The 23,572-nt window shown below is 39.3% G+C and overlaps 1 protein-coding gene across 1 annotated transcript in view; it reads right to left on the bottom strand.

Moving 5' to 3' along the window:
• Positions 1-23,572, bottom strand: part of ADGRB3 (adhesion G protein-coupled receptor B3) — a 3,555,978-nt gene that overhangs the window by 2,067,112 nt on the left and 1,465,294 nt on the right. The window contains exons 8-10 of the mRNA XM_044063870.1: positions 8,413-8,514; positions 7,986-8,092; positions 657-851 (exon numbers count right to left, since the gene is read on the bottom strand). Coding sequence (XP_043919805.1) covers positions 657-851; positions 7,986-8,092; positions 8,413-8,514 — 404 coding nt within the window. The remainder of the gene's footprint in view (positions 1-656; positions 852-7,985; positions 8,093-8,412; positions 8,515-23,572) is intronic.

The raw sequence follows: 23,572 nt of genomic DNA, 5'->3' as shown, positions 1-23,572 counted from the left end.
AGTACTACTTTTATGGTGAGTGAGAGTGATTTATAACTTTTTTTTCTTAAAATACTACCTAATTAGGTGCCAAAAGCTATGTCTGCATGCTGACCACACCATAACCCCATAATAAGAGTTCACTGAGATCACAAAACCAGTTCAGATGAAACAATATATCAGGATTTCTGCTTCTAAACTCTATTGTATCCTTTTTGTGACGGTTAACATTTGATCTGAGGGGTTGGATTCCTTCAAAGCAGCAATAAAGATGAAAGGGTAACAGTGATTTTCAAAGTCTACTTTTTGACCAGCTTGTAATGTATAATTTAAAGGTTTTGATGCAGCACATTCCTTTTGAATGTCTATCCTGAATGGCAGAAGTATAGCATACATAAAGCAGAATGTAACACTCATAGTTAAAAAATGAAACTCTTTCAGATAACCCGAAAATAGTTTTCTAATCGTTAAGCATGGTTGATAACATGCATTATTCTATTTGAATGCAGGTGGCTTCAGAAAACAAAATACATATCACAATTAGTATTTATACTTTAAGCATCAGCTTTCCATATAACTATGTGTTATGGGGTAGATAATTTGAAGCACCTGGCTCAGTCAGTTTTTACTTGCATGTGGAATGCACAAATGTCTTAGGATGGTAAGCTGACTCTTACCTGCACATCATCAGATGCTGGGACAAAACTTGCTCTTTTATATGTATCCGTAACATTTCTGAGAAGACCAACTGTGACTAACAGATCTCCTGCGTAGAAGTTTCTTTGCTGTGTCAAATCAAGAAGTGTTTTGATCACTTGGGACATTCCTTCTCCAGCAGCTGACCTATGCCCTTTGGTAAGATGGTTTTTAACCTATGGCAAGAAAGAAAGAACAACACTAATGTAAATATGCAGAATAATACTACATTCATTAAACAGACTGACAAGGTGAAATATAAAACAGTCATATTAATTGGCAATGCCACTAAAATTGGCATAACCACCAGGCTAAGTGGCTCTTGTTACTGTGATAAAATGCACTGGTACCATTTTAGGCAACAACACTAATAATTTCAGCAAAGATTCTGTAGACTTAAAGCTTCATGGAGTTAAGACGGGACTGTTTTATAAACTGCAAAAAGCAGCCTGGTGCACAACGGTAATGAGTGTATCCACGGAACCAGTATAGAAATGGGAGAAGGTTGTGCATTGCACTAACTTTAGTAGACAACCTAATGTAGAAAGGAGAGGAGTTTGCAGCCATGGCAGCAGTATAAAAATGGAGGAAGGCTCTAGATAGCATTAACTGCAACTGATGACCAGGAACAAGAAGTGTCGGTGGCTGTGCCCATTGTCATCTGCGTTACACACACACACACACACACACACACACACACACACACACACACACACACACACACACACACACACACACACACACACACACACACACACACACACACACACACACACACACACACACACACACACACACACACACACACACACACACACACACACACACACACACACACACACACACACACACACACACACACACACATCTAACTAGAATCTCTCTGTGAATGACAAATAGATGACCCTATGGGATGTCTGCTTACAGGAGCCATTGGTATAGGCCAGACATATGCAAAATGTGTGAATCATGTAAACTGCCCAGGATGGATGCATTATAAATAATGCCATGGTTGCGTCCTACATGAACTCCAAGAGGAACTAATCCCTCAAATAAAACAGCTATACAATCTCAGCCTCACTACAGGATATGTGCCCACAGAATGGCGTACAGCAACAGTGGTCCCACTCCACAAAGGTGGAGCCTCTACAGACCCTGGAAACTATCGCCCCATAAGCCTGACTAGCTTAGTCTGCAAGGCTATGGAGAGGATCATCATGGAGCTCATAAACAAAGACATTGGGGACCTACAGACACTAGATCCTACCCAGTTTGGCTTTGTCAAGGGCAGATCCTGCCTTTTGAACCTGGTTGACTTCTTCGAAACAGTCACCAAAGCCATAGATGAAGGGAAGGTAGTCCACACAGCCTATCTGGACCTTGCAAAGGCATTTGACACAATACCCCACTCGGGCATCATAGATAAGCTATCCAGCTTAAATATAAACCCCTATGTCACAAGATGGGTCGCAAACTGGCTCAAAGACAGAATCCACAGAGTGAGAGTTGCTGGAGCCATGTCAGACTCAAACCGGTCACAAGTGGCATCCCACAGGGTTCTGTCCTGGGACCACTCTTGTTCGGTATATACTTTTCCAAGGTACAGGCAAACGTGGGAGGACTATGGTTCACCAAGTTTGCAGACGACTGCAAACTGGGCACCATAATCAACTCTCCAGCTGACACAAACATCCTTCAAAAAGGTCTCACAGAGACAGATAACTGGTGCCAGCACCATGGTTTAAAGCTAAATGCCAAAAAATGTATAGTCATACCCTTTGGCAAAAACAATGTGCCCACAAATTACCACATAGGCGGAAACCCATTAAGTACAGAGAAAGTTATTAGGGACCTGGGGACCCAAGTTGATAGCAATCTCTCCTTTGAAAACCTCATTGCCAAAGTGGTTAGAAAGACCTTCTACATAGCCCACCTCATCACGAAGGGTTTCACATCTAGATCAAGAGAGGTAATCGTGCCCTTTATTCATCCCTCATCAGGCCCATCATAGAATACAATGCCCCTTTTGGGATGTACCTTACCCGACACCTGCAGCAATTAGAAAGACCCCAAAAGTATCTCACCAAGAGGATCAAGGGTCTCAAACAGATGCCATATGCTGCTCGGTTAAAAACTCCAGCTCTACTCAGTTGCATACCGCCTACTTGAGGCGATCTATGCCTGACATACAAAGCTATGTCAAATCCAGAATTAATGGACATGCTCCACCTCAGTAAATCTAAATCCCTTAGAGCCACACGCTCGAGGGACTTGAACCTCAGCACAGAAATAAATAGAACTTGCTGGAGGGACAGGTTCATAACCCAGAGGCTCCCTTTGCTCTGGAATAGAATTCCAGTTCATGTGAGGCAGAGCACCTCACTGAATCTCTTCAAGAAGAATCTCGATAGGTGGATGGGGGATCGTAGGTTTGTCCCAGGGATTACTCCCGTGTCACTATTAGACAGAGGCACAGTAAACTAAACCTTAAAAAGGGCACAGTATACTCAAATCAAGGGGTGGCATAAGCCATACAGAATTGGGCTAGGCTTATAATTGCCCCAGGGCAGATAGCCTAGTATGAACCTATGAACCTATGAACCTATAATCAGTCAGGGAGTAGAAGCACTTCCTTTTGATGTACTATACAGCCTCCTGACAAGAAGAGCCCTTAATGGCTACATGTTTGCAATATATGGCTTCCAAAAAACAAGTAATCTCCGTAAATGAATGTTTTTCGACTGGAAACAGACTGCCTGCCTTGCTTGGATTACTTCTGAATACTTAGTAATGCTTAGTAATGCTCTACAATTATATATTTTCTATTATTATGTTTTGTTTTGACTTAAGACGAGTTTAAGTTCGCTACTTCTACTACTATTGTCTGATCTAATTAATATACAGTGATTAACTAGAAATATATGGACTGAAAATCTTCCACACATAGAATTTTCTTACACTGTCTTGTCAATATATGGCTTCCAGGACCTTACATAAATGGCTATGTTCTGAAATGCTTACATGGTGATGACTCTCTTCGCTGCTGTCCTGGGGATACAGAAATGCTCCTCCAAGTACTATAGCGTAATGTCAAGGAACTGGTTTAAAATTTGTGAAGCTGACGTCTGTTATAACCCTAATGTGCCTTCAACAGGTCATTATACTGGCTCTGTAGCTAAGAGACTTATGGCTGCACAAACCTTATTATCTACAGGAATATTCACAGTAGGCATCTCTCATGATTCTGCTTTTGGATGACACATTTTGACAAGGTACCTTTTAATCTCCATGTGCAGTTAGAAGTGATTCATAATCTTCTGCCATTGAGCAGGTGGTGTGTTATGTGCTGGCTGTACCTCCTCCATTGGATTGGATGGCCAAGAAGCACACTATTGCAGGAACTGTCTCCAATGGTAGTTACTAGCCATGCTGCTATGCTAGTGCTGCAGTTGCTCACTACAGTACTTCAGTCATGACTCAATGACTCTTGGTGTTCAGAATGGGTATATGACACAATGCAATACACCCATTTTATACATTTCTGTACTGGCACACAATTTTGGGTGCTGCTATTTGCATAATCTATGTACTGATATTCATTGGTTCTGTAACTATATGTCATTATGCAGACATTACCATGCACTGCATATCCTGTCATTTTAATCATTATACAATTGTGCTATTTGTGTCACAGAATTCTTTAGAACCTGTGCAGAGCAGCTACCTGCAGTAACTTTCACTGTGCTGTGCAATGTGTCACACTTCTATGAATTCCAGTCATTGTTTTTCCATCTTTCGTTCTATGTGTGTTACACTTCTGGCATTTCTTTCATATTTCACCAGTTACATGCTGTGACGCCTGTGCCCTTGCCCAGCAATCAAGGAGCCTCAATCGTCACCACTAACACCAGAGAGGGCATCTCATATGAGAGGAAAGGATAACAAATACACACAGTAAAGTGAAATTTCCCTTAAGATCACACAGAGATCACAGTCAGTCCGGGGCTGGTTGCTCCCTTGCTTCCCAGGTCCCCAATAAGACTCCCCACTAGCACAACTATAGAGTCCAGATCTCAGCCTAGCTGGGCAAGCTAAAATCTTCAGCACCCTCTCTGGCCAACCAGTGCTTCGTGTCCTTGCCCAAGTAGCTGACACACACTTTGAGATAAGAGGTTATACAACCACGCAGACACTTCTGGGGAAGGCTGGCACAGGTTCTCCAGCTGTGCCCCTTTTACCCAGACTATATTGCAGTAATTACTGCCACCACCCAGCTAATATTTATCAGCTACTCAAAGGCCCATAAAAGGGTGTCCAATTATTATTGTTCAATATTATTATCCAATTGGTAGATGTGACTAAACAGTCTCAAGTCTTATTAGAGTGACCTGGTACAGGATCCTTATATATATGCAATGTACTCTTAGAGCTTAACTTATCTCTACACAAACCAGTCACAGTTAAAAGGTTTTAAAATATTTAATAATAAATAATTAAAACCACAAGACAATACTTTCTACTACACAGTGCTTGTCAAAAGAGTTCAGAGATCACACAGAAATGCTTAAAACAAATCAGTAGTACAGTTCTGACATCACAGAAAAACAATTAGTCTAAACTTTATAATTCCTAGCTATTGCTACAAGAAAACACATTTCTAAAATAACTTACTTACATAGAGCAAGGCAGAATGCTGTGAGTTGGATAGTCAAGGTAAAATGCTTAATAATCTCTGGTTCTCACTGTTTAATTTGCTATTGCAGTTCTGAAAAACATTACATCATCTTTTTACACTTTCCTGGAATTCCCAGGCTACACACTAACTGCATTTACTTTCTTAACATCTCCCTTTTGTTATCTTTCAGCTGGTCGGGAACAGAGCAATAAAAATACATTTGGATGTTTAAATCTAGCAATTTAACCCTTGGCTAAAACAATAGAAAGAATTTCTTCATCTAGACTTTTCGGCACCACTGTATAACTGAAAGGGTCACCACAGGCATAACTTTGGTCAGTAGAGTACACTGTTGTCACATTTATTTCCAGTTCCACATGAAACAGTATTTCTTTACATTTAAGACAACAAGCCTGTGATTCACATTTATATTTACAAATGATAGAATTATGTATAAAAGTCTGTCTGGCTAGGCTGGCAGCCTTCCCCCATCCCTACCAGTCTTCACACATGCATTCACCATGGCTTTGATGAGTTGAGTGTTTGGTTGTATTTGATGTTTTGCATATGTCTGGTTTTAGTTCTATTATTTTTTTCTTTTTTTCTTTGCAGAGTGAGGTGGACCCATGCACCTGCACAAGTTATGTTACTGTTATCAGGATTGCAGTTTTATTTGACAAAGTGCTATTAACATTTTATTTCACTTCAACTAGTGAGGAGATAGTGTCTGTCTAAGTCAAAGTTTTTTTTTCTTCTGCAAATTTTCTTGCAGATGTCTGACAACAACCTTTTGTATTAAAATGTTCCCCTTTTCATTTGTATTGTTTTAAAATATAAATGTACCTATTTTACCTTATATTGCTTAGAGCAAAACTTATTTTCCAAGTTTTTTTATTTCTTATTCTGGCATTCTTATTAAATGCTAAATTAAAATGTTTTCATCAATACTTTAATTAGCGCATCACAACCACACTATATGTACTCCTTCAACAAATTTCACAATACCACCTTTGTAAAGTTGTTGTATCTTTGTCCATATCTCAGTGCATAAAATCTTGCTCATTACAGGTACTGAAGTTTAATGTGAGGTTGCTTGACTCGGCCAAGAATTAAAATGTGTATTTTACTTTTTTAAAAAATGTTACTGTTTTCAAATCTGTACCGCCTTAAAGAGAGTGAGAGAGCAAGATATGGTTTGTGGGGGTAGAGCTGACACACTGAGGGTTACTACTGGACTCTTGTTTTGTAGCATTTTGTGTAATTTTGAATTTTAATTAGTTGGTCTTATGAGATTTCTAATTTTAGATGTTATTTATGATGTTTTGTATCTTGCTGATGAGAGGCATGCTGTTTTATACCAAATACAAGTTTACATGTGCCATATGGCTGTGTGTAAGTATTAAAAGTCTGTGACCTTTATTCTTCAGATACTCTTTTGTGAAAATGTATGCAAATGGGAATATAGTAATAAAAATAAATACAGCAATTCATATAATACATGAATAATCAAGGGATGTTGTCATTACTATAGTTAATAGTATTTGTCAGGGTCAGGCCTATTATTTTTCACATGACAAAAAGAAGCTCTCATTAGGTGCTGCTTTCAAATTAAAACAGAACACTTGTAAGGATTCTAATTTTAAATATTTTTTTTTAAATCTACTCGAAAAGTAATTGTTGAGTGAGATTAAATGTTTATGTAAATCTAACCAGCCAGAACAACAAACAGCATTGTAATATTTGGTCCTAAAGTAAAAGGTGAAGTTTAAAATAGCATTTATTTATGACTGTATACATGGAATAAATATTATAAAAAATAGAAGATATGAAATGAAATATGCATAGTTACACTATATTGAGCAAATGACTTACAGTTTTTAATTTTGCACTGCCCAATTTTCTGCTAGATGATCTACACTTGATGATATGCCTCAAATATCCTTGACTAGCTACCTTACATACTGCACTGCATTCAGTTGGCTGCTGCACATGAAATTACATTAGAATCATATTTACTCAGAACTCTGGTTATATTTTTCCTACTTTATTAAAAATTATAGTAAAATTCCAAATATGTGTTTCCTTGTGATAATCTGTCTATGAAATAACTTAGAACATAAAAATACAAACAAATGATCTAGGCAGGCTCAGTTTTGTTTAACACATATACTGAACTTCTGGAACAATTAACGTTTTGCTAATACAAGTGGTACTTAAAATGTCAGTTTTCAATTACTGTACTAATCAGATTAATAATATATTACATCTATAGCATGAGTGTGTGTGTGTGTGTGTGTGTGTGTGTGTGTGTGTGTGTGTGTGTGTGTGTGTGTGTACACTTTATCTTTTAATTGCAAGGTGTTCAATGAAATGCTGTGCTTTTATCTTGTTTCAGATTTGTTTTATTAATTATAGAATACAATATTTACAATTTTCTCAGCTGTTTTCTTTTTCAGACACCAAATATAAGAATCCCTTGTGACCCTGCTCATCAGTTTGAATTTTAAAACTGTCAGCATCAGATAATGCCTGTTGAACAATAAATATGTATAAAGCATTTGTTTGTACTTTCTACAGTTCAATCTCTTTATGCATTTATTACAACAGAAATATAGGGAGCTGACTTTGCACCTACTGAATGCTGTAAGTACTTGAATTCATTTGATATGCATCTTGCAAAGCTGGGATGTTCCCAAAAGGCCATTCCATGAAGATTAAGAGAGCAGCGTCTGGAAGTTGTGCCTGTGCATTATAAAGACAACAAGACATTGATCATCAGTATGAACAGTAAAGGCACACACAAAAAAATTACTATGAATTTTAGCCAAGATTTATTGCTTGCCCAAAGCATAAGAAGAGCCTGACTTTAATACATATTCAAACAATGCATTTAAAAATGCAGACTTACTAAAGTACAGAAATGTATTGCACAAGAATTTACTCGCACATACAACAATCATCTTAATGACCAAAAACATTAATGTTATAAACATCTTGCAAAATCTATTTCCTAATTTTCTGTCTTAAAATATATGCAGTTTTGCATTTTGACTGTGAGCTACCTGTAGCATTGAGAGGACACCTGTTGAAGGCTAAATCACCAGATGGTGTTCTTTTCCATAGCATTCCTACATAATAATCTTCTGAGCATATTTCATATGGCGCTGAAAAGACAAAACAACAATAGCAGTTTTAGTCACTGTTTTGTGCAGATGAGACATGGATTTGTGTATGTCAAAGTAAATAAACAGAGTAACAAGGATACTGTGCACTGTACAACTCAACTCTTACAATTTCTACATTATGTTGTTGTCTATGACTGCTGAGTGACTGGTTGTATAGTACAAGGGTGGGGGGTTAAGCGGACATGCTGTAAACAGGATACACACACATACCTAATGACTTTGACCAAGTGATATGGCATAGTAATGTCCTCATGTTAACCCAGAAGGCAGCAGGTTTATCTAAAGTATTTTACACAATTAACACAGAATGTCACAAACTAATAAAATAATGCATAGAGAGATGTCTCACTTACTTATCTTCATACAATAAAATAACATATTTCTTCCTATTAATACTAATACAGGATACTATTTGTAAAGCAGACAATTGTACCACTGTCAGGCATAATAAATGACAATATTAACTGTATTGATTGGGATGCATGTACTGCTTTTCATATAGGAAGTAGGTGCAGTGAGTGAAGTCTTTCACTTAAAAGCACACTTTTTGCATTGCATAATTTTGGCATTAGTGGGTATTGCAAAACTATCTTGTTTTTTTTTTTCTACACACCTTTTGCATGCATGCTTTTCAAACAGAACTACCTTAATGAGTTGTAAAATCTGTACAATGCTGTTTTTTAACACATTTATTGAATTATCACTTGTGATATATGCAGCACATTTACATTTATATAAAAGTAATCTAACTTTTAACAAGCTAAAATTATTTTATTTTTATTTATTTTATTTTACATTTGTTGACCGGGATAGTCTGATTGGATATACGTCCATTTTCAGCGGAGGCCCGGTGAAAAAGCTCCAAGATAATAATACACATTGAACATTTAGTAAATGCTACATCCAAGCAGATTACAGTCATAAGCAATACCACCATTTAGTATATATAGTACTAACTTATTATAAAACACTTTACAAAACATAACATTATTTTCAAAGTTATCCATATATAATATTACATTCAGGTTTAAGACACATTGAGCAGCAGTAATACAATTGACCTTTCCTGAAATGGTAGAAAAAAGTTAGAAGTAGTTGAAGGTAAGGCACCCAAGTAATAGAGAGGTCACTAGTCGGGGTTAATGCAAGGACATAACCAATGGGTTTTGAAATATTTCTTGAGTTCATTTTTGAATCGAGTTAGTGAGGGTTCTAGGGTCAAGTCAGCTGGGAGTCTGTTCCATGTTTTTCCAACAGAGTTGACAAACAGACCATCCTCAGCTAAGTAGTTGGATTTGTATGTTTGAACTAGGAGTCTAGTGGATGATCGCAGTGACCGGGTGCTGGTGTAGGGGCTGATAATATTTTTTACTGCAGGTGTATTTTCTGGTTGGTAAAGGACATTATGTGCCACTATTAGCTGGTTGAACTGCAGTAGGCTAGGCAGTTCAAGCCATCCTAGGTGATTTAGGTTGTGACAGTGGTGTGCCTGGTAGGCTGTGCCTGTAGCAAATCTGGCAATGTGGTTATAGCAGGATGATAATTTATTAAGATCTGTTTTAAGTTCGAGAATACAGGTGAGGAGTAGAGAAGAGTTGATAGCAGATGGGAACAGGCAACTGCAGTTCTAGCAAGTTGGGTAAGGAAAGGATTGATTTTTGGGACAGGGTGGGGTGCGAAGTAAGCCCAAGCAAAGCGAGGGCAAGCCGAGCAGGGATGAACCAATGACTGTACTAGGTTGTAGCAGTTTAACCTGTTTGAGGAAAGAGGGGGGGTGGGGGAAAAGAGAAAGCAGTAGGAGTGGTTAGAGGGAGACCTTGATTGACTCAAGACACCACAGCAAAGGTAAATTTAATGTAAGGGCCTAAAACCTGCACTCAGCACTTTAATGTTACTTATATTTAGCAGGAAAGACAGACCAATAGTATACAATTTTGAGGATTTTTACAAGGGTTACTTGTTCAAATGTCAGACAAGTAAGTAATACTTTCAAACAGGAATCTATGTTTGAGTGTAGAAAGCCAGAAAGGTACAAGATATACCTGTAAAAATTAGGGTCAGAGAGACAAATGTAAGAGTCAGTGTACTTTAGTATCAGGGGTAGGAGGCAAACCCTCAGGTAGAAAAGAGGGGTCTATATTATAATACTGAAGTCTTAAAACTTTGAATGTTATAATATCGACCCCTATTCAGCGAACGCTTGAAATAGCGAAGCTGCAGAACACAGAATATTTTCCCAGGGAAAGTATTTGGTGGGCCGTTGCTGCGGCTTCGCTATTTCCTCGACTGTGGTGCGAAGGTGACGGACCGGGTTAAGGTAAGTGTGTGAACAGACTGAGGTAAGGTGAGTGTGTGACAGTTAGGGACCTTAGGGATAGGGAGCGGGTAAGGTGAGTGTGCGACAGTTAGGGACCTTAGGATTAGGGAGCGGGTAAGGTGAGTGTGCGATATTTAGGGACCTTAGGGTTAGGGAGTGGGTAATGTGAGTGTGCGTTAGTTAGGGACCTTAGGGTTAGGGAGCGGGTACGGTGAGTGTGCATTAGTTAGGGTCCTTAGGGTTAGGGTTGGGTTAAGGTAAGTGGATAGCTAGTAGTGTATGCACAGTTTAATGTAGGGTTCTGTGAAGTGTGTATGTGTGGATTATGTATTTTGGTGTGCTTGTGCTGTTATGTGTACTCTCGGAACAGCTAATTTTTTCCCTTGGAAAAAATTTGCTGTTCTGAGCATTCGAGTACATCACATTTCGAGATTCCAAGGTCGAGCTTATGGTGTTTGACATTTTGGAATTTCAATAAAGTGATATAGACCCGAAAAGAGCCCTATGGCTGACCAAAATAGTGACTCGCTTAGTTACACAGCGCTGTAAGAGAAAGCTTAAAAAATGTTTTTTTATATGTGTAACCTACTCTGATTAATTGCTGGGAGAAATTAGCAAACATTATACTTCACATATATTGGAATATATCTTATAACTTAAGCAACATTACATAAATTATTCAGTTCCTGACCCTTTTTTTAAAGAAGAAGCATCTTTATTAAACCATCACTTAGGACATAAGCAATCATAAATTGATATAAATGAAAACAAGCCACACCGACACAATCCTAGTTGCAAGCATTTTACATCACACACCATAGTGACACACTCCCAGTTGCAAACATTATACATCACTTATAATCCACTCAATAATTTTTAGTCAAACATTACATAGCTCATTTAAGTCCTGCCTTCTTTTAAACCTCATTCCTCCTCTGTATGCATTGTTCCCAGAATTTGCATTTTTCCTACATAATTTGCTCTTACTTTTTTCTACTTATCTGAAATCCAGTTGTTTTTCCTCTGTTACTATATTAACTACTTTGAATATAGTTGGTTTAGAGTTTCATTTCCATTTTCTAGTAATTGTTTTTTTGGCAGCCACCATAATTACAGACAGCAATTTTAATCCAAAATAAAGTGCTCATCACTATAGAAATATATGTTGCTTTTCTGATTATGTTGCTGTTGATACTGTTTTTACCAGAGGGATGGAAATGTTCTGCACTAATCAGTGTTACTTTAAAACTAAACTGTATTGATATAGAAATATTCTAATTAAATATTGTATAAATTATTACTAAAGATTATCATAGGGAATAACTGGAAATATTTTTGGCTCAAATACCAGTATGTCGAATGATAAAACACAAAACATGTTACAGTTTGGGGGGTTTTTTGGCCACCTTAAAGTTCATGTTACCATTCTGGCTCCACAATGTCCACTTCCGCACTGAGTTTACCAGTTAATCTACTACTCCCCTGGACTTACTCCAGTATTGCTGGAGCCAGTCATTGATCTTAAGAGTATCCTGGGGGCTTGTCCATCTTTGCATCTGTCCAAAGTTTTCTTTTTTCTTTTATATGCCCTAACAACCCTCTTTCCCACTTTTCATGCTGTTCAACTACATTTAACTGCAACATCTTTGGACCACACCTTCTGTTTGGGAGAGTCATCAACAAATGTCCTGCCATCCAGGACAGGTATGTCTATCCCTTTCTACCCCTCCATTAGTCACCCAAATCAATTATAGAATGAGGGTTGCCTGGGCCATAATTAGGGCTTTATCTGTCTATGTCACCAGAGTGTCAACATGTTGCACTTTTTTTTTTTCATACCTTTTGGTGACCTTTGACATGAAAATTCTTCATAAGTGGGCTGTGAATTTGTCAGTATTAAGATATAGATATGTTTTGCTCTTTTGTGAGGCAGCAGTTGTAGTGTTCAACAATCTTGAAAGCAACTCTTCACTGAAATTCATCTTAAAGTCACCTGTTCAAAAATGTTACTACAGAAAGAGTTCCTTGCAGAAGGGAATGTCTCCTTACCTCCCATAGTTTGATGACACCAGAGTTAGTTATAAAAATAGTAGATGTGAAAAGGTATTGCCCACTACTTGGATTTGCTAGAGGCTGTGTCTCAAGCAAAAATAAATAAATAAATCATTCTCTCTCTCTCTCTATAAATATATATATATATATATATATATATATATATATATATATATATATATAGACACACACACACACATATATATATTGTGATAATAATATATGATAAAAATAGCGGTCAAAATCTTTTAGAGCTCAAAATATTTGCTTCTATATACATTTATTATCATACCATGCTAAGTTAATTCCTGACACAAAAATTGACTACAAACCATCAGATCAATTTACACTATATCTCACTTTATATTTTACTGTTTTACTTTATTATCTCTGTAGGTCTAAAATGTGCACTGGACAGTTTGGGCCACTGATTGTTTTTTTATTGCAGCTGTTCTACACTGTGAATAAATCACTAATAAGAAAGACGATACTTCAGTAAATGCACAGCATTGCTTGCATTCTGTTTTAACAGCATATTAAAACTTCAAAAGAGACCACTGTCTTTCTAGTTGCCCGCCTCTTATGTTAATCTGACCATATATCTCATTTCTCTCTACTTTCACTGGCTTATGTGAGTAATCACAAAACCATCACTTTTGAAATCCCACCCCTTCAATTATTTAAATTTATTGGCCATCCTACAGTATTTCATAGTACCAAAATACAAAAGTAACCACCCCTTTCAGTCCATCTTGCTGTTTTAAAAATAGTAACTCTCCACTAAACCTTAACTTTTTAAACAGGTAAAACTCAAGTTACCTACTTTCATATCTAACTTCTCTAGTGCACACTGCAGAGTGCATTCTTTTCAATCTCACCTTTAAGCATCCCTGTTACTAGCACTTTCTCTAATACCTAAAAAGATCATCTCTACTTGACTCCAAGTAGACTTTTCTCTATCTGTTAAACCTAGCACTTGCTCCTACAGTACTTATTACCTTGATACGGCACTCTTATAGATAGCACCCCAAAAAGGCAAACCCCATTTCTCGGTCACCCACGTCCCCCGGAATCTCTTTTAAAGTTTTTTGTCTAGTCCTTCTAGCATGTCGAGGGATCAGTTGCTAGTGTCCTCTCCTGCTCAGCTGGTAAACCTGGGTATATTGAGGCAATGTTACAATTGCCTCATGTACACAGACAACCCTCTCCTCCTCCCACAAAACACAAATACATGCGAGAGATGCAACTATATGGCCAAACTGGAGGCTGAGCTCTCTCAACACAGGACTGGCAAGACCAGTCAGGAGGAGAAGGTTACCACACACACTATAGACCCAGTCTCACATAGTACCATCACAACCTCAAATCATACACATAAACACACAAAGACATACTCGGCGGCTCTGATCAAAAATCTACCAAAACAGCAGAGGCCACCAAAGCAGACACCCAAACAACCACCACGTCAGAACACAACACCTGCAACACATAGACCTCACAGTCAGAGTGTCAAACAGTCACAGCCCTTAAGGCCAAACACAATGCCAGACACACTAGTCATTGGTGACTCCATAGTCAGACACACTGACGTCCCGCTCACCAGACTGAGTAAGGAGAAGGTCACAGTAAGCTGCCTGTCGGGCGCTAGAATCCGCCACATAACGCAAGCACTCAGGTCTCTCAACAGCAGGTACAAATACGACTCAGTCATTGTCCACGCTGGTGTAAATGACCTGAGACGTACCTCCTTGGACTACATGAAAAGAGACATTGAGGAGCTCTCTGATTATGTAGCTCAGGCAGGTATGACCCTGACCTTAAGCAGTATCCTACCTTCACCAAGAATGATGCCACAATACAGAGATAAGATGATCAGCTTTAACAATTGGCTTAAACTCTGGTGTCATTCAAAGGGGATCCAATGTCTGTCTGCCTGGGATGACATGCTGGACAAGCCACGCTGCTTCGCAAGGGACGGCTTGCACCTGTCACCCCTGGGATTCCGGATATTGGCAAAGGCTCTTGCCACCCCATAGTGCCTTTTTAGGCAAGGCTCAAATTCTAAACCTACCACCCTAGAACACAAAAAGGAAAAAACTAAGGGTAATGCTGCTCAATGCCAGAAGTCTAAATCTCAAAATGCACGCACTCGAGGCCCTTCTCAGTATGGAGAACATCAATGTCTGTGCAGTGACAGAAACCTGGTTCAAGGCTCCTGAGAGCACCCCAGCATTATCAGGTTTTACCTCTTATCATGCGTTCCGCCCCAAAATCCGGACAATACCAAGAAAGGAGGGGGTATCCATATTCATCAAGGACACCCACACCTCAAGACTGGTGGCAACGCACGATGCATCGGAGACCATCCAGGTGCAATTAACCATAGGCAAGACTGCTCTGCAAATTGTAGCATGTTACAGGCCACCCTCACAAACTCAGGAACCTCACATGGCCTTCCTGAAAACACTAGAGGGGATAAATGTATCACCAAACACCATCATACTAGGTGACTTCAATTACCCTAATATAGACTGGGAACACTACTCAAGCCCAAACACCCTATCCCAAAAGTTCCTGGAATTCATAAACTCAAATGCCATGGAACAACTAGTCACCATCCCCACAAGAGGAGAAAACATACTTGATCTCATCATCACGAACATGGGAGCACAATGTTCAACACCGAAGTATACCCCTCACTGGTGAGATCAGATCACAAACTAATCTCGCTGGAGGTCCTCATCCCACCCCACCTGAAATAAAAAAGACCACAGTAAAGAACTTCTCGAAAGCCGACTTCACACTTCTAAAGACTAGTGTGGTCTCCTTTAAGGCCCCCGAGCCGGCGGAAAACAGTACTCAAGCCGTTGAATCACTTACAAATGCCTTCTACCAGCACCTGCAGGACTGCATGGATAAGGCAATCCCAAGCAAAACAAAGACTCTTTGTACCAAAGGCAAGCGTCCAGTCTGGTGGACCCCAGCCATAAACAAACTCTACAACAAAAGGAGGAAGCTACTACAAGATAGAGCAGAATCCTTAAAAGGTAAGACACCCTTGATCACTATAAGTAAAAAACTAAGAGCTCTCATAAAATCATCCAAAGCAAATTTTGAGAGAAAAATAGCTAAAGACTCAAAAGACAATCATAAGGCCTTCTTTAGCTATGTTAGAAACCTGGGAGGAAACTCCCAGATATGCTCAGAACTAGTTCAAAATGATGTGAAGATTACTGATCCTACAGACATTGCCAACATACTGGTTGACAGGTTCAGTGCAAACTTCTCCCCTCCCCAAAGGAGAGATATCTATACCAAGCGATTGCAGCCCCCCAAACATCTCCAACGCCCAAGTGAGAACTGCTCTCTCCAAAGCAAAAAAACACAGCATCCATGGGACCTGATGGTGTCCCCGGCTGTGTGCTCCACGAACTCAACGAGGAATTAAACCCACAGCTAGGACAGCTGTTTAATCATAGTCTTACCTCTGGATACATACCCAGGGAGTGGCGCACTGCAACTGTGGTCCCACTTCACAAAGGCGGTGCCTCCACCGACCCTGGAAATTACCGTCCCATTAGCTTGACAAGCCTTATCTGCAAAGCCATGGAGAGGATCATAATGGACCTCATAAATAAAGACAGGGAATTTGCAGACTTTGGATCCATCCCAGTTTGGCTTTGTCAAAGGCAGATCATGCCTTCTAAACTTGGTTGACTTTTTCGAAACAGTCACCAAAGCCATTGATGAGGGAAAGGCAGTCCATACAGCCTACCTCGATCTGGCGAAGGCCTTCGATACAATACCCCACTCGGGTATCATTGAAAAACTCATCAGCTTAAATGTTAACCCATACATCACAAGATGGGTTGCAAACTGGCTGAGTGACAGAACCCACAGGGTCAGAGTTGCTGGCGCCATGTCAGACTCAAAGCCTGTCACAAGTGGTGTACCACAGGGCTCAGTCCTGGGCCCACTCTTGTTTGGCATCTAGTTTTCCGAAGTACAAGCAAACACGGGAGGGTTATGGCTGACAAAGTTTGCAGATGACTGCAAACTGTGCGCCATAGTAGAAAACACATCTGACACAGATATCCTTCAGAAGGGTCTCACAGAAACGGATAACTGGTGCCAGAGCCATGGCCTAAAGTTAAATGCCAAAAAATGCATAGTCATACCCTTCGGGAAAAACAAGGTTACCCCTAGCTACCAAATAGGTGGCAATCCACTGAGCACAGAAGAAGTTATCAGGGACCTGGGGACCCAGGTTGATAGTAGTCTGTCATTCGACACCCATGTAGCTAAAGTAGTTAGGAAGACCTTCTACATTGCCCACCTTATCATGAAGGGATTCTCATCTAGATCAAGGGAGGTCATAGTCTCCCTATACTCATCACTCATCAGACCAGTGATTGAGTACAATGCCCCATTCGGAATGTATCTGACCCGACACTTGCAGCAGCTGGAGAGGCCACAAAAGTTCCTCACCAAAAGATAAAGGGTCTCAAACATCTGTCCTATGCTGCCCGACTGAAAGAACTCCAGCTCTATTCAGTCGCCACCGCTTGCTCAGAGGTGACCTTTGCCTAACATACAAGGCCATGTCAAACCCAGATTTGATGAATATGCTTCACCTCAAAAATCTAGATCCGTCAGAGCCACAAGGGCGGAGACTTAAACCTCAACACGGCTATTAATAGGACGTGCTGGAGGGATAGATTCATCACCCAAAGACTCCCTATGCTGTGGAATAAAATCCCGGTATATGTGAGGCAGAGCACCTCGCTGGCCTTGTTCAAGAGAAATCTTGACCAATGGATGGGAGATTGCAGATATACCCCAGGGATTACCTCAGTGTCACTGCTCGACAGAGGCACAGCAAAATAATGGGTATAGTTCCCCATACTAAAGGGGTGGCATAAGCCACAAAACTATGGGCTAGGCTTGTAAATGCCCTCGGGCAGATAGCCTAGTATGAACCTATGAACCTATGAACCTATATGGGTAAAACACTCGTCAGTATAAATAGTATTATGACTTTAGCTGTTTACAGGTGGGTAGTTTTAAAAGTCTGTTATTTAAAATGCCATTATGTTAAATGCTGCTAGTCAGCCTTTGCAATCATCATCATCACTGGTTCTCTTTTTGCAGTTCTTTATGGGGTTGGGGACGATTGCCAGCTATCTCAGTCTCTACTGATTCAGAGCCACACTTCTATCTTCTTCAACAGTCATGCCTCATGGTTGCATGTCTTCTCTGAAGCAATCCACTTATCACTTGTCTGGCTGCCTTTGCCTCCTCTCGCTATTATTCCAACTCTCCCAAATCTTCCTTACAAAGTCATTTTCTGCTTTCCTGCACATGTGACCAAACCATCATAATCTATTCTCTTTGACCATCTGTGGAATTTGGGATACGTTCTGTTCTGCCCTGATGTTCTTATTTCTTTATCTGTTCCGCAGTGTGCAGTCTAATTCTTATCTCAGGCACATTATCTCTATTACCTCAGGCACTGGTGACACCACTGGTTTGCACACCTTGTTTTCAGCTTCTTTGGTGTTCTCTCTCACACTACCCCTGACTGTATGTGCCAGCTGGCTTAAGGACCTTTTCTTGAAGCTTTGAATCCTCATTCAGACTTCTCTTCTCCTCAGTCCCACTTCTTAGATACTTGGAGCTGTTAACCTGCCCAGTTATCTTCCCTTCTACATCAGTTATTAGTGAATTCTGATTTCTCATTTGTTGCCATGACAACTTTCTAGTCTGTATTCCTTTTTATCCCACTCACCTTCAATGTTGCATTCCAGTCCTCTATCATTTGCTGAAGTTCCTGCTCTGAGTCTGCTTGGAGTGCATCATCATCTGCAAACAGCAGCTTTGTTGATCTGTTCCCTAAAGTCTCTTTGCTAATGAACCACATCACCAGTATTAACAGGAGTTGGCAAACTGCTGAACCCTGATGCCCTGCGATACAAATTGAAAACACCTTTGTGAGTTCAAAGACTGCTCTTCTGTCATTGGGTCCTGCATGAATTCTACCAATATTTCTGGGATTTCCAGCCATTGCAGACCTATCCACACCAGCTTTCTTTTGAATGTTAGGAGGTGGGTAGACATGGTGGTGTCATGGTTAAGGGCTTTCCTTGAGCACACATCCAGGATTTGATTCTGAAACCGGTCACTGTCTGTTTTGAGTTTACATGCTCTCTCTATGTCTGTTTGGGGTTTCTTCCACCTCCCAGGAACATTCTGGGTGCTTCCACCTCAAGGATGAAGGAGATTGTGTACAATCCCAGACTTTCCAGTTGAACATGAGAAGAGTGAAAAAAGTGCCAGCATAGTGCACCCAAAATTGAACGGAATTGTGAGCAGCAACACAGACTGTAGATGGTGCCGCTCTAAGAATGAGTCACGCTGTCCACTTGTAGGCATTAACTGTACCACACAGTATCCACTACACAGGAGGACAGACAGTAAACAGTGTCATGGCCAGCAATTCAGTGGTGTACAAACTGGCTCTAAGTGACTTGATGACATTGAAAATGTCACCAGAAAGTTTTTTTTTTATCATAATATCCCTTTTATATCTGCTTTTGCCATATTCCATGATCTGTAGAAGTTTTCCACATCTGCTGTGAAATATTTGAAGCATGCATGCATTCCATTGGAAATGTGTTATCTGTGTGCATCGACATAAAACTGAGTTTTCAAAGTTCAACAAAACTGTCTCATGTAATTGCTACCTCAGATGACATCATAATGTTATCTTAACAGCACAGTAGGAAGAACCTCATTACAGCACACATAAAAGAGGATGATTTCATCTGCTAAGCCATTGTCTCTGTTCCCTCATTATGATCTCCGGCAACAATACTTGACAGTCTCTTCATGATGTGGAAATCCACAAACACTGATGGAGGTGGAATCTTCCTTTCTGTGTGTCTCAGCCTCTGGGACAGCACCATCATTCACATGGTTGTTCAAGTCAAAGCACGTGGTGGGCATAGTTAAGCTGACATGACCTCTTCCCCATCATATGACATGTTGCAATGAGACTTAAAGTTTTATGTGCCAGCCAGTCCAAATGCAATGTTTTTTAATTAAAAAATATTCACTAGTGCCAAAAACAGAAGTATTGGAACTGTGATTTTGGATGTTCCATGCAAAATGGTCGTAGGACTAGGTATAACACCATAAGAAGATGTGTGCCAAATATGATATATTCTCTGAACTGCCAAACATTCTGTCTGCTTAAATATAGGGTTATGGTTTTATTTTATTAGTCCAGGCTGAAAAAAGTGTGTTTATGCTACAGTAATAGTGGTTTGTGTAACAAGAAATACAGCATCCTGTGAGTAGAGGTAAAAGGAAGCTAGCATCATTACTGACCTCAAAACAACTAATGACATACTATTCCCTTTTCCACTCATATTAATTCCAATAATAATAATAATAATAATAATTTTAATTAAATAATTAATTTAATATTTTAAATAAATAAATTATTTAATAATTTTTCAAAATACTCCATACTTAAATTCAAGTGCAATAAATTAATTATAAATTTCCAATTTAACTTCCTTTAAAAGAATCAAGAAAAAAAAAATTCCAGCATAGGCACACCTGGTTTACCCAGAGTTGTATTTTTTTTCTACAGTTCATGGCACTCATTGACAATTCTGTCTTGCCTATGCTTTTTTTCTACAAGCAATATTATGCTCTGTGGTACAGTACTAATTCTGAGTTTCAACCTACCCACTCCATTTGATAAATGAAAAGAACACTGCTGGCAGGGAACCACAGCAATTATCAGAAACCACAGATAAAAAACAGACTTACTTATCACAGCATCTTGTAACTGTCAGCATTCTTCATGGTAGCTCTGTTTTAGTGTCCCTCTATATAGTTAACAGCATTCTCAATGGCATCCCCATAAGGGTAATTTTTAGAAGTCTCTGTGGAAATATCTATCATACTACCCCCATAAGGGCAACTTTCAGAATTCTCTGTGGAAATATCCATCATACTACCTCCATAAGGGCAACTTTCAGAATTCTCTGTGGAAATATCTATCATACTATCATCCCCATAAGGGCAACTTTCAGAATTCTCTGTGGAAATATTTATCATACTACCCCCATAAGGGCAACTTTCAGAATTCTCTGTGGAAATATCTATCATGCTACCCCCATAAGGGCAACTTTCAGAATTCTCTGTGGAAATATCTATCATACTATCATCCTCATAACGGCAACTTTCAGAATTCTCTATGGAAATATCTATCATACTACCCCCATAAGGGTAACTGTCAAAATTCTCTAGGAAAGATCTGTCATCCTGTCATCTCTGTAAGGATAACTGTCAGCATTCTCCATGCCATTTCTATCATACTGTCACCTCCATAACGGTTATTGTCAACATTCCCCATGGTAGCTCTGTCATGCTGTCATCTCCATAAGGATAACTGACAGCATTCTCCATGTCATCTCTACCATATTGTTATCCCCATAAGGGTAACTGTTACCATTCTCCAGGGAAGATGCATCATACTGTCATCTCTGTAAGGATAACGCAGCATTCTCTGTGGCAGCTCTATCATAGTGCCATCTCCATAATGGTAACTGTTATCATTCTCCATTGTAGCTCTATCATACTCTCATATCCATAAGGCACACTGTTATCCCCATTGTCATCTCCATAAGGATAACTCAGCATTCTCCATGGCAGCTCTATCATAGTTCCATCTCCATAATGGTAACTGTTATCATTCTCCATTGCAGCTCTATCATACTGTCATATCCATAAGGGTAACAATCAGCATTTTCCATTAAACTGGTATCACACTGTTATCTCCATTGTCATCTCCATACAGATAACCCAGCATTCTCCGTGGCAGCTCTATCATAGTGCCATCTCCATAATGGTAACTGTTATCATTATCCATTGCAGCTCTATTATACTCTCATATCCAAAAGGGTAACAATCAGCATGTTCCATTACACTGGTATCACACTGTTATCTCCATTGTCATCTCCATAAGGATAACTCAGCATTCTCCATGGAAGCTCTATCATAGTGCCATCTCCATAATGGTAACTGTTATCATTCTCCATTGCAGCTCTATCATACTGTCATATCCATAAGGGTAACAATCAGCATTTTCCATTAAACTGGTATCACACTGTTATCTCCACTGTCATCTCCATACAGATAACTCAGCATTCTCCATGGCAGCTCTATCATAGTGCCATCCCCATAATGGTAACTGTTATCATTCTCCATTGCAGCTCTATCATACTGTCATATCCACAAGGGTAACAATCAGCATTTTCCATTACAGTTGTATCACACTGTTATATCCATACCGCAGTGCTGATCCTATCTCACAGATGACAATGCATTCTGAGTTTGCTGTTTTCTCTTTTTATTAATTTGTTACCAATATGTCTCACTCACAGCTTTTTTGCACTCTATTTTAAGTTCATAATGGGGACCTGTATGAGTAACTATTGTACTAAAACTTAAGTCAGTTGAGGTTTATTGAAGTACACAGCAATTTTACTGAGCTGAGTGTCTACAATTTCATACTTCTTTATATAAGTACTTTTATTTTGTATATGATGCTTACTACAGTATGATATTTCATGGCAGGGTGTTGGCAATTCGTATATTATTCATAGTAGGGATACTGTCTAGCCTCATGGATGAAGTCCAAGAATCCAAGCTAAACCTTCGCCACAAAACCCCTCTGTAGTACATTGCTATTATACAATGGCATTATATTAAACAAAGAAATATTTGCCCATTTAAAATAATGCCATTGTGTAATTCATATTTTATCTCTCTGTGCTGAAGCAAGTTACTGGTGCCAATTTTACAATGTAAAGCACATGGTCTTGTCCATAAATGTCATCATGTGTTTACTGTACCTCGTGTAATTACAGTCTGTGCCACTACAAAATGTGGCAGCAGAAAAAACAAATACAAACTAATTACTGTGAAAGAGGGTATGTTTCAGAATAAACAGTTATTATAGGTGTGGTAAATTAATAATTAAAGTTGTTTGCATAGTGCTTGGTTTACTGTTAAAACGACAGCTACTGTATGTTTTAACTCTTGCTGTAATAAAATGGTGCATGTTCTTTCTAATGCTTTCAGTAGTTGTTCTGATCTGTGTTTGTGTGCAGTTACTGAATTTACTAATGTGATATTACAGATTTTTCTTCCTGAAAATGGCATCCAATTCATACACTTGGAAACTTCTGGCTACTTCTCTACATGTCGCCAGAAGAAGCATGACACATTTTACACACCAGCGATTTGGTAGTAAGGGGAGTTGTAGCTAAACTGAACTCTCAATAGCATTTCATAATGTATATTTTGCTAGTAAGATGTTTCTCCTATTAAGTGTTATTGATCTATCGAGAAATATTTGATGTGGCTACTGTCACATACTATATGGATCACAAATAGCCACAGGTTCATAGGTAGGTTCATAGGTAGGATCAGCCCTGGGGCCTATACAAGCCCAGCCAAAAAGGTACCCTGGCTTTTGTCACCCAAGAAAATTATTTTCCTGTGTCACTGTCGAGCAGAGCCACAGAAGAGATCCCCGGGGTGAATTTGCTCTTTCCCATCCAGTCATCAAGATTTTTCTTGAAGAGTGCT

Source organism: Protopterus annectens, chromosome 2.part2 (genome assembly GCF_019279795.1).
Source record: "Protopterus annectens isolate FY-2018-M chromosome 2.part2, PAN1.0, whole genome shotgun sequence".
NCBI classification, from domain to species: Eukaryota; Metazoa; Chordata; order Ceratodontiformes; family Protopteridae; genus Protopterus; species Protopterus annectens.
Note: the sequence above shows the minus strand (reverse complement) of the source record. Positions and strands in the feature narration are given on the sequence as shown.